General features: G+C 48.1%; 1 protein-coding gene across 1 annotated transcript; it reads right to left on the minus strand.

The window, feature by feature from the left end:
* Positions 1 to 478: 478 nt before the first annotated feature.
* On the minus strand, positions 479 to 10,954 carry IRX3 (iroquois homeobox 3). The gene is made up of 4 exons (XM_078668242.1): positions 10,063 to 10,954; positions 5,740 to 6,781; positions 1,373 to 1,439; positions 479 to 831 (listed from the first exon to the last, which is right to left on the minus strand). The coding sequence occupies exons 1-4, from the start codon at positions 10,267 to 10,269 to the stop codon at positions 777 to 779; spliced, it is 1,371 nt and encodes a 456-aa protein (XP_078524368.1). The 5' UTR covers positions 10,270 to 10,954; the 3' UTR covers positions 479 to 776.
* Between the last annotated feature and the right edge of the window lie 501 nt (positions 10,955 to 11,455).

Below are 11,455 nucleotides of genomic sequence, written 5' to 3' on the forward strand. Positions count from 1 at the left end.
CTTCACCTATTTAGTTTTAAAGGGGAATTTACGATTAGGAAATACAGCACACGTATACAAGTAACATTTAAAAAAAACACCTGACTACTGCCTGCCGTTAGAAGAGCACCATCTATATAACCAAGTAATACCTATGCTGGGTAATGCGTGCACGTAGGCACACACGCACAAATAAACACACGTTGTTGTGCTGCTCAGGTAGCGCGCTGGGAGTGAGCCGCCTTTTATAAAAGCATCTGTTGAAACTGCCTCTGCCGCTTTTGAATAGCAAACAGCAAACTTGTGATTTAATTTACATAAGGAATCGCCCACAGCCGTCTGCTGCCGGGTTCTGCAATGTCTCGCGCCCTCTGCCTTATTCACGACTCTTTTTCTTTGCAGTCTGGTAGCCAAAACGTCTTTATAAGCCGTGGAACAAGTGAATGCGAAATCAAAAGGAGACACAGATAAAGGAATATTTATCACAGTCCAGAGCTAGTCAAAGTGGCAACCGTTCATTTATTAGCCAAAAATATATATTTCTTGTACAATTTGGTTCACACGTATGTACATTTTTACTGTATATACAAAAAAACATGATTCGCGTCGCCTAAAATTCACACTGGACTTGAAAGGAAAAGCTCACAGACTGCTATTCCGGATGATGACGACAGAAAATCCGTTTTCTCTCTCTTTCATTTCAGTACACGGACATGCTTATTACAATGCGTAACTATACAAGAGAATATTTTTACAATCATTACAACATGAATAAAAAATATATATATACACATTAGCTACGAAGAGGACAGGGCTGATAGAACCATTGCTGCTTCAAGTTGGTTCTGTGGTCTGTTAAAAAATAATAAAAAATATACATAATTAGCAACAGTGTTTAATTACTAATCTTACATTTTACACATTTATACAATTACATTTAAATTGTTTTCAAAAGAGATTTAATGTCTTGTCCACTTATGACTATATGTATATATGTATATATATATATATATATACATATATATATATATATATAATTAACTAGGGACATAATATTTATTCCATAGAAATGTACTGAATAAAAAAAACTTATACACCCTAAATTATAAGGGCATAAAGGACTATGTGGAAAAAATTCCACTACATATTCAAACAACCACAATCTCGCGTATTGCACATTAAATAGAACTTAGATCTTTAGCGAAACCAAAATGCTGCGAGAATGTCCTATTTTCATGCTTTTTTCTACTAGTCGCAATTTGATGAGTTATAATAAAAAATAACAAAGAAAAGAGCGTGTCACTGTAAATAGTGACATATGTTTTATTCTTCCGTCATAAAAGACACTTAAACACAGTAGAAAAAGGATGAAGTGTGTAAAAAGAATCCTTACCGCCGTTGCACGGGCTGGAAAGCTGTCTTTAATATTTTTTTCTCTACTTCCAAGGCACAGGGCCGATCTACAAAAACAGGAAGAAAAGGGGCCTCTGTTTAACATTATGTCTCGGTTTTTTTAAAATCTCTAGCACTTCTCATAATTATACATTGCGCCTCTTTTGACCAGCACATAAATATCGGACGGACTGCAACAACGGCAAAATATATCTTTCAATCTATGTGTATCGTTCTTAAAAAGGTGTTTCTGGAATTCGCAAAAAGATTCTCATGTCTTTAATACATGGGATATGGTTTAACCATGCTGGAAAGCTGCATGTTTATAAACATTGCATTTCCTTCCTGGAGTAACACTACACTGACTCCAACCAGACACATTTTAACTTCCAGGGCTACTGAGTGACACAGGTGGTGTTAAAACGGTTAATATGTAACATCCCCATACTTTGTGTATTTGCACAATTCCTCACGCGACAGACAAATGGGTAACTAACTATACGGTAGAACAGTTTCACTCGAGCTTATTTGTAAACTTCACCCGCCTTACTTCACCCAACAGTGGACCCGAACTTGCGGACACACGATCGAAAAATACGCTGGGAAAGGAAAGGAGTGTGTAGGTCGCATTACGCGAAACTTTGCTGCACTTTTAGTTAGCCTAGGCTGCGCCAAATTACAGGAAAAAATACCCGTAGGTATATCTTTCTCTTGTTTAAAAAGTGCCCGTTTGCTTTGTATTTTTAAAGGCATTCATTTGACCTGCGTCTGTGCGCCCCCGGTTAGGCAACAAGGAACTGGAGGGGTAAACAAAGCGCCCAAGTTCACACAGTGCGGTTAAGGGAGGGAGCGGAATTTTCAACCCGGTCAGGTCGTTCCAGACTCAATAACTGAGCCCCTTTCCATGCACCTTTGTCGTCTTTATACATTACTGTAACTAAACTTGCACTTGGGAACCTTGGAGGTTTAGAAACAAATGTGGGCACCCAGGGCGTTAATGTGCTTGAAATGTATTTATGATCTTTATTGTTTTACAGTTCGTGGCATCAGCGCATTCTGCAAAATAGTTATTTGGAATTAAGCTTCAAAACACACGTAGATAACTCTTCCGTGGCTCCGGAATTTACATAGTAGAACATATGGTACAGGCAACCAGTATTTTCACTAGTGATTTTATCACTCATCCTGGTGGGTTAAACCATTAGCAACTTCACGGAGAGACTCCCCACGCCCAACACACAAACATTTATTTTAGCCGTCTATTTACAATACTGCAAACATAATTTGATAATCAGGTTAACAATGAATGTGTTGGGAAGGGTAGAACGTTTTTGTGTGTTCTGTTGATTTTCCTTGGGAGTTTTCCATTTGGCTGTGGCCTATTTGATTAATACTTACTACTACCGTCTAATAACTCAATTCATAATACCTTGTATGAGAAGAAATGATTTGTTATTTTGAAGTGGGCTTGGCGTTGGCTTTGGGTGGGAGTAGTGGATGTGGCCTACCAGGTCTTTTAACTTAGATATAGGGGACCGGGCTGCTCATCCCAGCTTCTCACAAAACTGTGTGATCCTAGACACATCGGGCATTCTTCTCGGCCCTCGGTTGCTCCAACTGTTCAAGTTGGGAGCGCTTAAAAACTGCCTAAACACCAGAACCTAGGCCCCGTACATTAAAGTGGATGTTTGTGTTCGGCCTAGTAGAGATTGATCATAGTGGTTTAAGCTTGACCAGGGGTGGGTAGTAAATAAATCACCCCTCTTACTTATTTACCTGGTTTAGTACAATTTCTGTTTTAAGCAAGTAATGAAACAGAAGCAAAGCCAGGAACAACGATTTGCTCAGAATCAGACAGTGTGCCCAGGTGTCGGAGCTGAGATTGGAACCTATGTCGCCTGGTTCCATTGCAATTAACTCCGCAACTAGACTACATGCCCTCTAGAGTGACCGAGAACAGCTAAGGCCCTTTCCTAACAGAGGAAGCTGGTATGTCTACAATCACCTGTATAAAGTAAGGCCTCAGTGCTGGCACAGAACTGTGAAAGTTCACCTATAGAGGGGTGGCATTTTGCACTTCAGCCTTCATATGGGTGTGTGGTAAACATGTCATAACTGTGATTGGGTGGCCTGTTTGCTTGCAGGCGGGGAGCAGCAGTGTTCACATATGTGAAAGAAAAGTTCACTCGGAAAAGGTGAGCTTATGTTCAAATACAAGGCGCTATTCTTCATTAGGAACTAGCTTTATACAGCAAAGACTAGCACAGCTTCGAGTTCTTAAACTCTGTAAATGGCATACACATATTTCAATTGCACTCAACGTATCGCCCTAGGGTTGTTGTGTAGGAGATTTTACCTGTAGGCCATGCGCGTCTGCCTGAAGTAAGGGCTTATCTCACTGAGCCATCTTGTTGGCTCATTCAAATGTAGTTCTCTATCACAGGAGGTAGGCCCCTGGAGACATATACTGTACATATAACCCACTTTAAGGTCCCTCAATTAGCACTATATGTATTTAACACTGTGTTATGTGTCACTAAGTGTGCTCCCACGTCGACCGTTTAGAGAGAAGGCCTTGAGTAATACAGTGAATATAGTATACAGTAGTGCATATCTTTGAGTTTATATTTCCTGATTCAAAAAGAACAGATGATGGAGGGGATGCTGAACATTCACCCTCAGTTGTTGTATTGATATATTTTCTAATTCACCTATATTGAGTGAGAGAACTGAAACTTAGTGGATATAGAGTAGGTAAATTATTCACTTGCAGTGCCTCACTCACATCCAAAGCTGTGCCCTGTTGGAACATAGGGGTGTATTCTACAGTAGAATGCACAATTTAGCAAACCACCAGAGATGCATTTAGTATCGTGATTATACAATGGGTAAATAATTAAGCATATCTGTCCTCACTCGCCTGCGAAGAGGGAGCCCTTTGCTAGTACAGATGGTGTATTATACCGTGGGGTACATAGGCCAGAATATGCGTGCACATACACCTTGAGGCACAGACTAAGTGAGGCCTCTGGTAACCTGGTTATATTTAACAGAAGGGGGCATAGATCAAGGTAAGCTTCCTCTTTCAATTGCGAGGGGAGGTAACACAGGGGTGAATACAGCAGGCAGAAAATTCACTTTATGTCGCCTCATTCACCTTTGTGGAGAGTGGGCTCTGGTAATGTAAAGGTACCTTATACATTAAGGTGCTTAATTCAGCGTATTCTCCCCTTCCTCTGAGTAGGAGGAGAGGGTCTCACTTACTTTAAAGGGGGAATTTCGTGAACCTACTAGGTGTCTTACACAGAAGGGTACATAATTCAGTATGTGTTACCACATTCGCCTTTGAGATGAGGAGGGGGTGTTATAAGCTGGATATATGATACCGTAATGTTCATATATCTATGGCTGTGTCGTCATTCATCGAGGCCTATAGTAAACATTGTGTGTAATATAGAGTAGTATACGTAATGTGTTTCCAAACTTCCCTTTGAGGGGTGAGGTCTCCAGCAGCACAAGTATAGAGCACTGTGTATACATCAGAGTGTGTTTCTTGGTTCACCTCTAAGGGTGAAGTCTCTGGAGATATAGTTTGTATGTTATACAGAAAGGTGTATATTTCAGGACACGGTTCCTTATTCACATGGGCGGGGTAGGGTATCATAATTGGTATATTATTCTGCAGGATTCTTAATTCAGTCAGAGGCACTGGAACTAGGGAGGCGCTGCAGCACTCCCATGAAACTTCAAAGTGTTTGAATGGAGAATCAACAATAACGAGGATTTCTTCAAATGTTTTCAAAGTGCCATTCTAAAATATTTCCTGCGCCTTTCGTGAGGTTACGTTATTGGCCATCACCCCAGTCTTACAATCGTCCCAGCACCACTGAATTCAGTGTATTTTTCCTCATTCGCCATTAGAGGTGTGCCATGGCAATTTGGTGTGTATATTGAAAAGTACATTGCATAGCTGTGTGTTCGTAACTCACCTATGAGGGATCAAGTCTCTAGTAAAGTAGTGTGTTTATTAGAAATTAAACTGCATGCATTAATATGAGTTTCCTAATTAGTCTGGGAGGGAAGAAGCCTCGGGTGACATGGTGTGGATTAAGCAAGTCCACATTCACCTGTGAGGTGGGTGGCTCTGGCCATTCACTGTGCATTTAATACAAGAGTGCATACATCAGGGCCTGCACCCTCATTTACCTGCGAGGTGGGAGGCCTCTGGACACATAGTGTGTACATTATACAAGAGTGCAGACATACATCAGTGCCTGCACCCTCATTAACCCCTGAGGCCCCAGGCGGTAACACAGCAGGCATACCATACAGCAGAGTCCATAAATCAGCGTGTGCATCTTTAATCACCTGTGAGATGGGCGGCCTCCGTGCTCTGAGCCTGCTGCTCCGCTTGCCTCGCCATGACGGACGCGATGCCCGCACCGGAAGCCGCCTGGGAGGCGCTGAGTCCCTGCAGGAAGTGGCTGGAGCTCAGCAGTGTCAGCTGGTGGGCCGCCAGCGCCCGGTTGGTCCAGTTCTGGAACTTGCTGCCGGAGCAGGCCAGCAGTCTGTGGTGGGGCAGCAAGTTCTGGGGGGCCGGGCCCGGGGGGGACCTGCGGGGGTTGTCCGGGGTGGTGGCCGTCTCGGCCAAAGACCAGATTTTGGGCTTCTGGGCCTGCGCCGCCGAGGCAATGTTCTCGGCCGCCGCCAGGGGGCAGCCGGGAGACGGGCTGTCCCGCGGGAGCGGCTCGCGCGCCGGCGCGGGAGCCTTGCCTTCCGGGGAGAGCGCGCGCTGGTCCGCGGGGCCCAGGCCCCGGCGCTCGCGCACCATAGCCTGCAGGAGGCGCTCCTCGCGCCCGCCGCGCAGCTCCTCGAAGCCGTCCGAGGCCTCCGAGTCGCTGCGGGGCTCGGTCTTGGAGTCGGAGAGCAGCAGGTCGGGGTCCTGCTCGTCCAGCTCGTCCTTGCTCTCGATGTGCTCGGTGTCGATGTTCTCCAGGTCGATCTCCTCCTCGTCCTCGTGCTTGCCCTCCTCGCCCTCCTCCTCCTCGTCGTCGCCCTCGCGGTCGCTGCCGTAGGGGTTGCCCTCCTCGTCGGTGCGGCTGCGCGGGGCCCAGGTCATCTTGTTCTCCTTCTTGAGCCGCCGCCGGGCGTTGGCGAACCAGGTGGAGACCTGGGTGAGGGTCATCTTGGTGATGATGGCCAGCATGATCTTCTCGCCCTTGGTGGGGTAGGGGTTCTTGCGGTGCTCGTTCAGCCAGGCCTTCAGCGTGCTGGTGCTCTCGCGGGTGGCGTTCTTGGGCCGGGAGGGGTCCCCGAACTGGTACTGGCCGTAGGGGTAGAAGGCCGGGTGATGGTGGGCGAAGGCGGCGTGCTGGACCCCGGGGCTGTCCTTCAGCTCGTACTGGGCGCCCTGGGGGGAGATGGAGAAAGGAAACGTTTTAGAAGCAGAGAAAAGACACGATTACAGGCCAGGCTGTGCCTGGCAGCGCTGTCACCCGCGGCGGCTCTGCCCGCAGCGCTATGCGTTTGTACTGTGCCTCGCAGGCCTGCGCACGTCCCTGAAGACTCGGGGCCTTCTAAAGACAAATCAAGACAGGGACTCGGACGTTAAAGTGTAACAAATGCATCTCAAATCTGCTAAATAGAGCATGGACTTTAGACTTTAGTTTAAATCACAGCGTAGCTATTAAACTGGAAATAGATTCCTGAGATCTGCTCGAAATAGCGAAATCAATGGCATTTGCCGTGCCAGTGACGCTGTAAAGCACATCAGCTCTCCTAGTAGACATTTTAAAGTACGGCTAAATGGCCATTGTGAGTTTAAAGTAGGGAGACATCGTCTGTAGTTAAGGCTTCAATTGCACGCTTTCTGATAACATGGACGAATCCAAAACACGGCTATTTTTTGCATTTAAAGCACTGTTTTGTCAAAATCCTATCATCATATATCTAAACCAGACATCCGGGTTGCAAGTCGAATCTCTACTATAGAAATTGGAGAGCTGTGATGTCTCTGTAGTAATTTTAAGCGCTATATAAATTCTACAACATAATACACTTGTGAATAGTTAGGTCCTTCAGAGACTTTACATTTGGAGTTTTATTCTTATGTGTGTGTTGCACTATGTTAATTGCAATCCTCTCACAAAGCATCGCTACAATCTTCCCGTTCAATAACCAGCTTTCATCTCCACACAACATGTAGGTAAGCCCCAGACAGACCTTAGAACCCTCGCCCCCTTACATGTACTCAGCGTTAGTGTAGGTGGTTCGCAAGAAAACTTGTGAAGAGAAAGTAGTTACTTAGCAAAGTGTTAAACGCTGTAACACATTATAGTTTGCACTTTAAAACACATGTGCGTGGCCTACAAACGTCTGGCGCCCCTTCCATCTTTATGCACTTTGCGCCGTGTCTGGTGAGCAGTACTGAGTAGTTGAATGCATTTTGGCGTACACATTGTGGTCATCTTTTTTTTCCAGAGCTGTTTCCTGTCGGGGTGCAGAGAAAGGGCTCTGCAGCCGCAATTCGTATCGTAAGTTTTGTGCTGTTAGTTTCAGTTTACGATTTTTATTTTTTTATTTTACAGGCCAAACTTGTTTTTTGTTCTGTTCTCCAAATGCCCATTTCCAGCACACCAGAAAGGCCCAGACAGCCGCCGAGTTAAAGGCTGGGGCTGATTTAAGCAGGCTGCGTCTGCAAGGCAGACTCTAGGCGTTGTACATAAGCCCTTGACGCTTGGCCTGAGGCGTCTATGCGGTATAATGTGGTAATGGCCTGCTACAAGCTTCCGCAGACCAGTAACAAGGAGCCTAAGAAAATAACGACGGCAGTTCATCTGAGGGGAGTCGGCACGCGCTCGGGCTGCTTTTCAACGCCGAATCTACGTGTAAAGGAACACTTATTCGCATCCGCTCTCCTCGTTGCAATGCAACCTGTAAGGGCTCTTAATATCCAAACATTATAATAGCAAAAACGCTACAAAAGCCCTCTTTCACTTTCTATTTTGCCATCAATGCTGATAATCTCTTTATTTTAAACTTGTAACTGGATTTTCTCTTGGCGAACGCTGCGTCCCTGAAACCCCGGCTATTTCGACCAACATGTCACAGAAGGCATACAAACAGAACCCCAACTCTCAGAAAGTCACTCACACACAAGCACGTGAGCGGAGGAGCACTCTTTCGTTAGCTTTCAACTGCCCAGACGTTACTGCCACACAAGTCCACAAATGATACACACCATGCCCCTGTGGTCCACAAATATACGCAGGAAGCTATGAAAGAGGGTGCGTGAGTCCAGGGGCGTTCAGCTGCAAACTCTCCTTTTCTCAGGTATTAGGAAGGAGACGGCCCGAGCCCAAACTCACGGAGCATTTAGCATTCTTTAACCCCTCGTCTCTCTTCCTTCGGTTACCGGTTTCTTTCTTCCCTGACCTCTCCCAAGTCTCCCCCTAGGAAAGTCCCCTCGTCTCTGGCCCTTTTAAGTTTTCTTCGACGTGTTCAGTAGGACTCTTCCCTGTGGATCCCGCGAGCCCTTATCGCCCCATCCCTTTCACGACTGTCCACTTCCTCCTCGTCTGATGGTTTCCCTCTCCCCGAGTTTCTTCTGAAGTTCCTTATTTGATGTCCTTTTCATTTCCTTGCACCCCCATTCTATTTTTTACACTGCCCCCCCCTTATTGACTATGTTCCGAAAGTATTTGTTATTTTGAAACGGGCTTGACGTTGGCTCTGGGTGGGAGTAGTGGATGTGGCCTACCAGGTCTGCTCATCCCAGCTTCCCATAAAACGGTGTGATCCTAGACAGATCGGACATTCTTCTCGGCCCTCGGTTGCTCCAACTGTTCAAGTTGAGAGCGCTTAAAAACTGCCTAAACACCAGAACCTAGGCCCTGTACATTAAAGCGGATCTTTTTGTTCGGTCTGGTAGAGATAGATCATGGTGGTTTAAGATCGACCAGAGGTGGGTAGTAAAGAAATCAACCCTATTACTTATTTACATAGTTTAGTGCAATTTCTGTTTTTAGCAAGTAATGAAACAGAAGCAAAGTCAGGAACAACGATTTGCTCAGAATCAGACAGTGTGCAGAGGTGGGGGAGCTGAGATTGGAACCTATGTCGCCTGGTCCCATTGCAATTAACTCCGCAACTAGACTACATGCCCTCTAGAGTGACAGAGAACAGCTAAGGCCCTTTCCTAACAGAGGAAGCTGGTATGTCTACAATCACCTGTATAAAGTAAGGCCTCAGTGCTGGCACAGAACTGTGAAAGTTCACCTATAGAGGGGTGGCATTTTGCACTTCAGCCTTCATATGGGTGTGTGGTAAACATGTCATAACTGTGATTGGGTGGCCTGTTTGGTTGCAGCAGTGTTCACATATGTGAAAGAAAAGTTCATTCGGAAAAGGTGAGGTTATGTTCAAATACAAGGCGCTATTCTTCATTAGGAACTAGCTTCTTACAGCAAAGACTAGCACAGCTTCGAGTTCTTAAACTGTGTCATACACGTTTCAATTGCACTCACAGTATTGCCCTAAGGTTGTTGTGTAGGAGATTTTAACTGTAGGCCATGAGCGTCTGGCTGAAGTAAGGACTTATGTCACTGAGCCACCTTGCTGGCTCACTCTCCGGGACCCTCTCCCTGCCCCCCCCCCCCCCCCCCCCCAGGTCCCCTTAGATGCCACACTCACCAGCTGTGGGAAGAGGGGTAGCTCGGCGCCGTAGGGCAGGAAGGCTCCGTAGCCGGCGTAGGGCGATCCGTACATGGACGAGAGGACGCTGGACAGGGTCCCGGACGGGGGCAGCTCCGTCCCGCCGCGCCCCGCCTGCTGCTGCGGCCGCTCGGAGCCCGGGTACAGCGGCCGGATGTACTGGTAGCCCAGCTGCGGGAAGGACATGGTGCTGGAGGCGAGGGCTCAGCGCCCGGAGCAGGGAGTCAGGGGCGCCCGGAGCCGCTCCGGCACCGCTCCCGATCCACCGTGGCCCAGAGCTCGGCTACACTGGGCGGCGCCAGCAGGGGAGGACCATAGGACACCGGGCGGCGGAGCCCCTCCTCGACACCGGCCGGCGGCGGCTTCCGCGGGCAGGAGGCCCCCTGGCTCCTCTCACTCCTCCTACCCTGCCCTCTGGAGCCCGGGCAGTCCTCCCTGGCACCCCAGACCCGCTGGCAGCCCCTCCCTCCTGGTGCGCTGAGGCTCAGCCTGTCTCAGCAAAGTAGCCTCGCACTGTATGGGCAGCAGGGGTCCCAGGCTGCGCTTCCCCTCCCTCTGCCTCTGGAGGGGCTCTTCAAGTACACCCTGGAAGGTCTGAGGCTGAAGTTCGCCCTTCCCTGACCCCCGGAGGGTCTCGGCCAGCTCTCGCCTTCCTCTGGCACTGCAGTGGCCCTTGAGCCCGGCGGTCTCTCTTCTCTCTCACTGTGGGTATGAGAGCACCCTGGGGCAGGAGGGTCCCGGGCAGCTGTCCCTCTGGTGCCCTCTCTCCTCCCTCTCTCTGTGGGTATGAAAGCACCGTGTGCACGAGGGTCCCGGGCAGCTGCTGTCTCTCTCGGCTCTCCTCTCACTATTGATCTGAGGGGACCCGGGTCAGCTCCCAGCACATTGCTCCAGATTATTGGCACTCTCGCCTCTGATTGACAGCCTGGGCCCGCCTCTCGCAGGCCCCGCCCCTTCGATCCGTTTACTGACGCCGCGCGCTCGCCTCTCAGCCGCGCGAGGCGTCCCTAGCCCGGCCAATCAGCGCGCGCGCGCTCTTTGTTTTACAAAGGGCTGTGACCGGCAGCCTCCCTGCCCCTCTCGCGCTACGTGTGCTCCTCGCTCGCCCCAGCGCAAAAGTAATGCGCGGGGCAGAGGCAGGGGAGCGCTCCCTCCAGGAGAGCCCCTGCGCCCAGACAATAAGCATACGAAGGAAAGGGTTCTTCTCTATCTCGTGTCTGCATGTGACCTGGGCTCCTTTGTCTTGTCTTCCCCCTTAAAGTATTTAAATTGTACAGCAAATAATACATGGTGGGGCACTGTCTTGCTTTTAACACACGCAGATCTGCAAGTGACTATGCGCAGCGTGCCATATATATTTAAACACATATGT

This window comes from Lissotriton helveticus, chromosome 12 (assembly GCF_964261635.1).
Source record: "Lissotriton helveticus chromosome 12, aLisHel1.1, whole genome shotgun sequence".
Taxonomy (NCBI): domain Eukaryota; kingdom Metazoa; phylum Chordata; class Amphibia; order Caudata; family Salamandridae; genus Lissotriton; species Lissotriton helveticus.

What these genes read in the sequence shown, in the direction of transcription:
- IRX3 (XM_078668242.1), bottom strand. Translation starts at nt 10,269, where the DNA reads ATGTCCTTCCCGCAGCTGGGCTACCAGTACATCCGGCCGCTGTACCCG. An exon ending in TACCCCTCTTCCCACAGCTG is followed by an intron (nt 6,782 to 10,062) that starts GTGAGTGTGGCA and finishes ATCTCCCCCCAG; the next exon opens with GGCGCCCAGTACGAGCTGAA. An exon ending in GGAGGCCGCCCATCTCACAG is followed by an intron (nt 1,440 to 5,739) that starts GTGATTAAAGAT and finishes CTGTTTTTGTAG; the next exon opens with ATCGGCCCTGTGCCTTGGAA.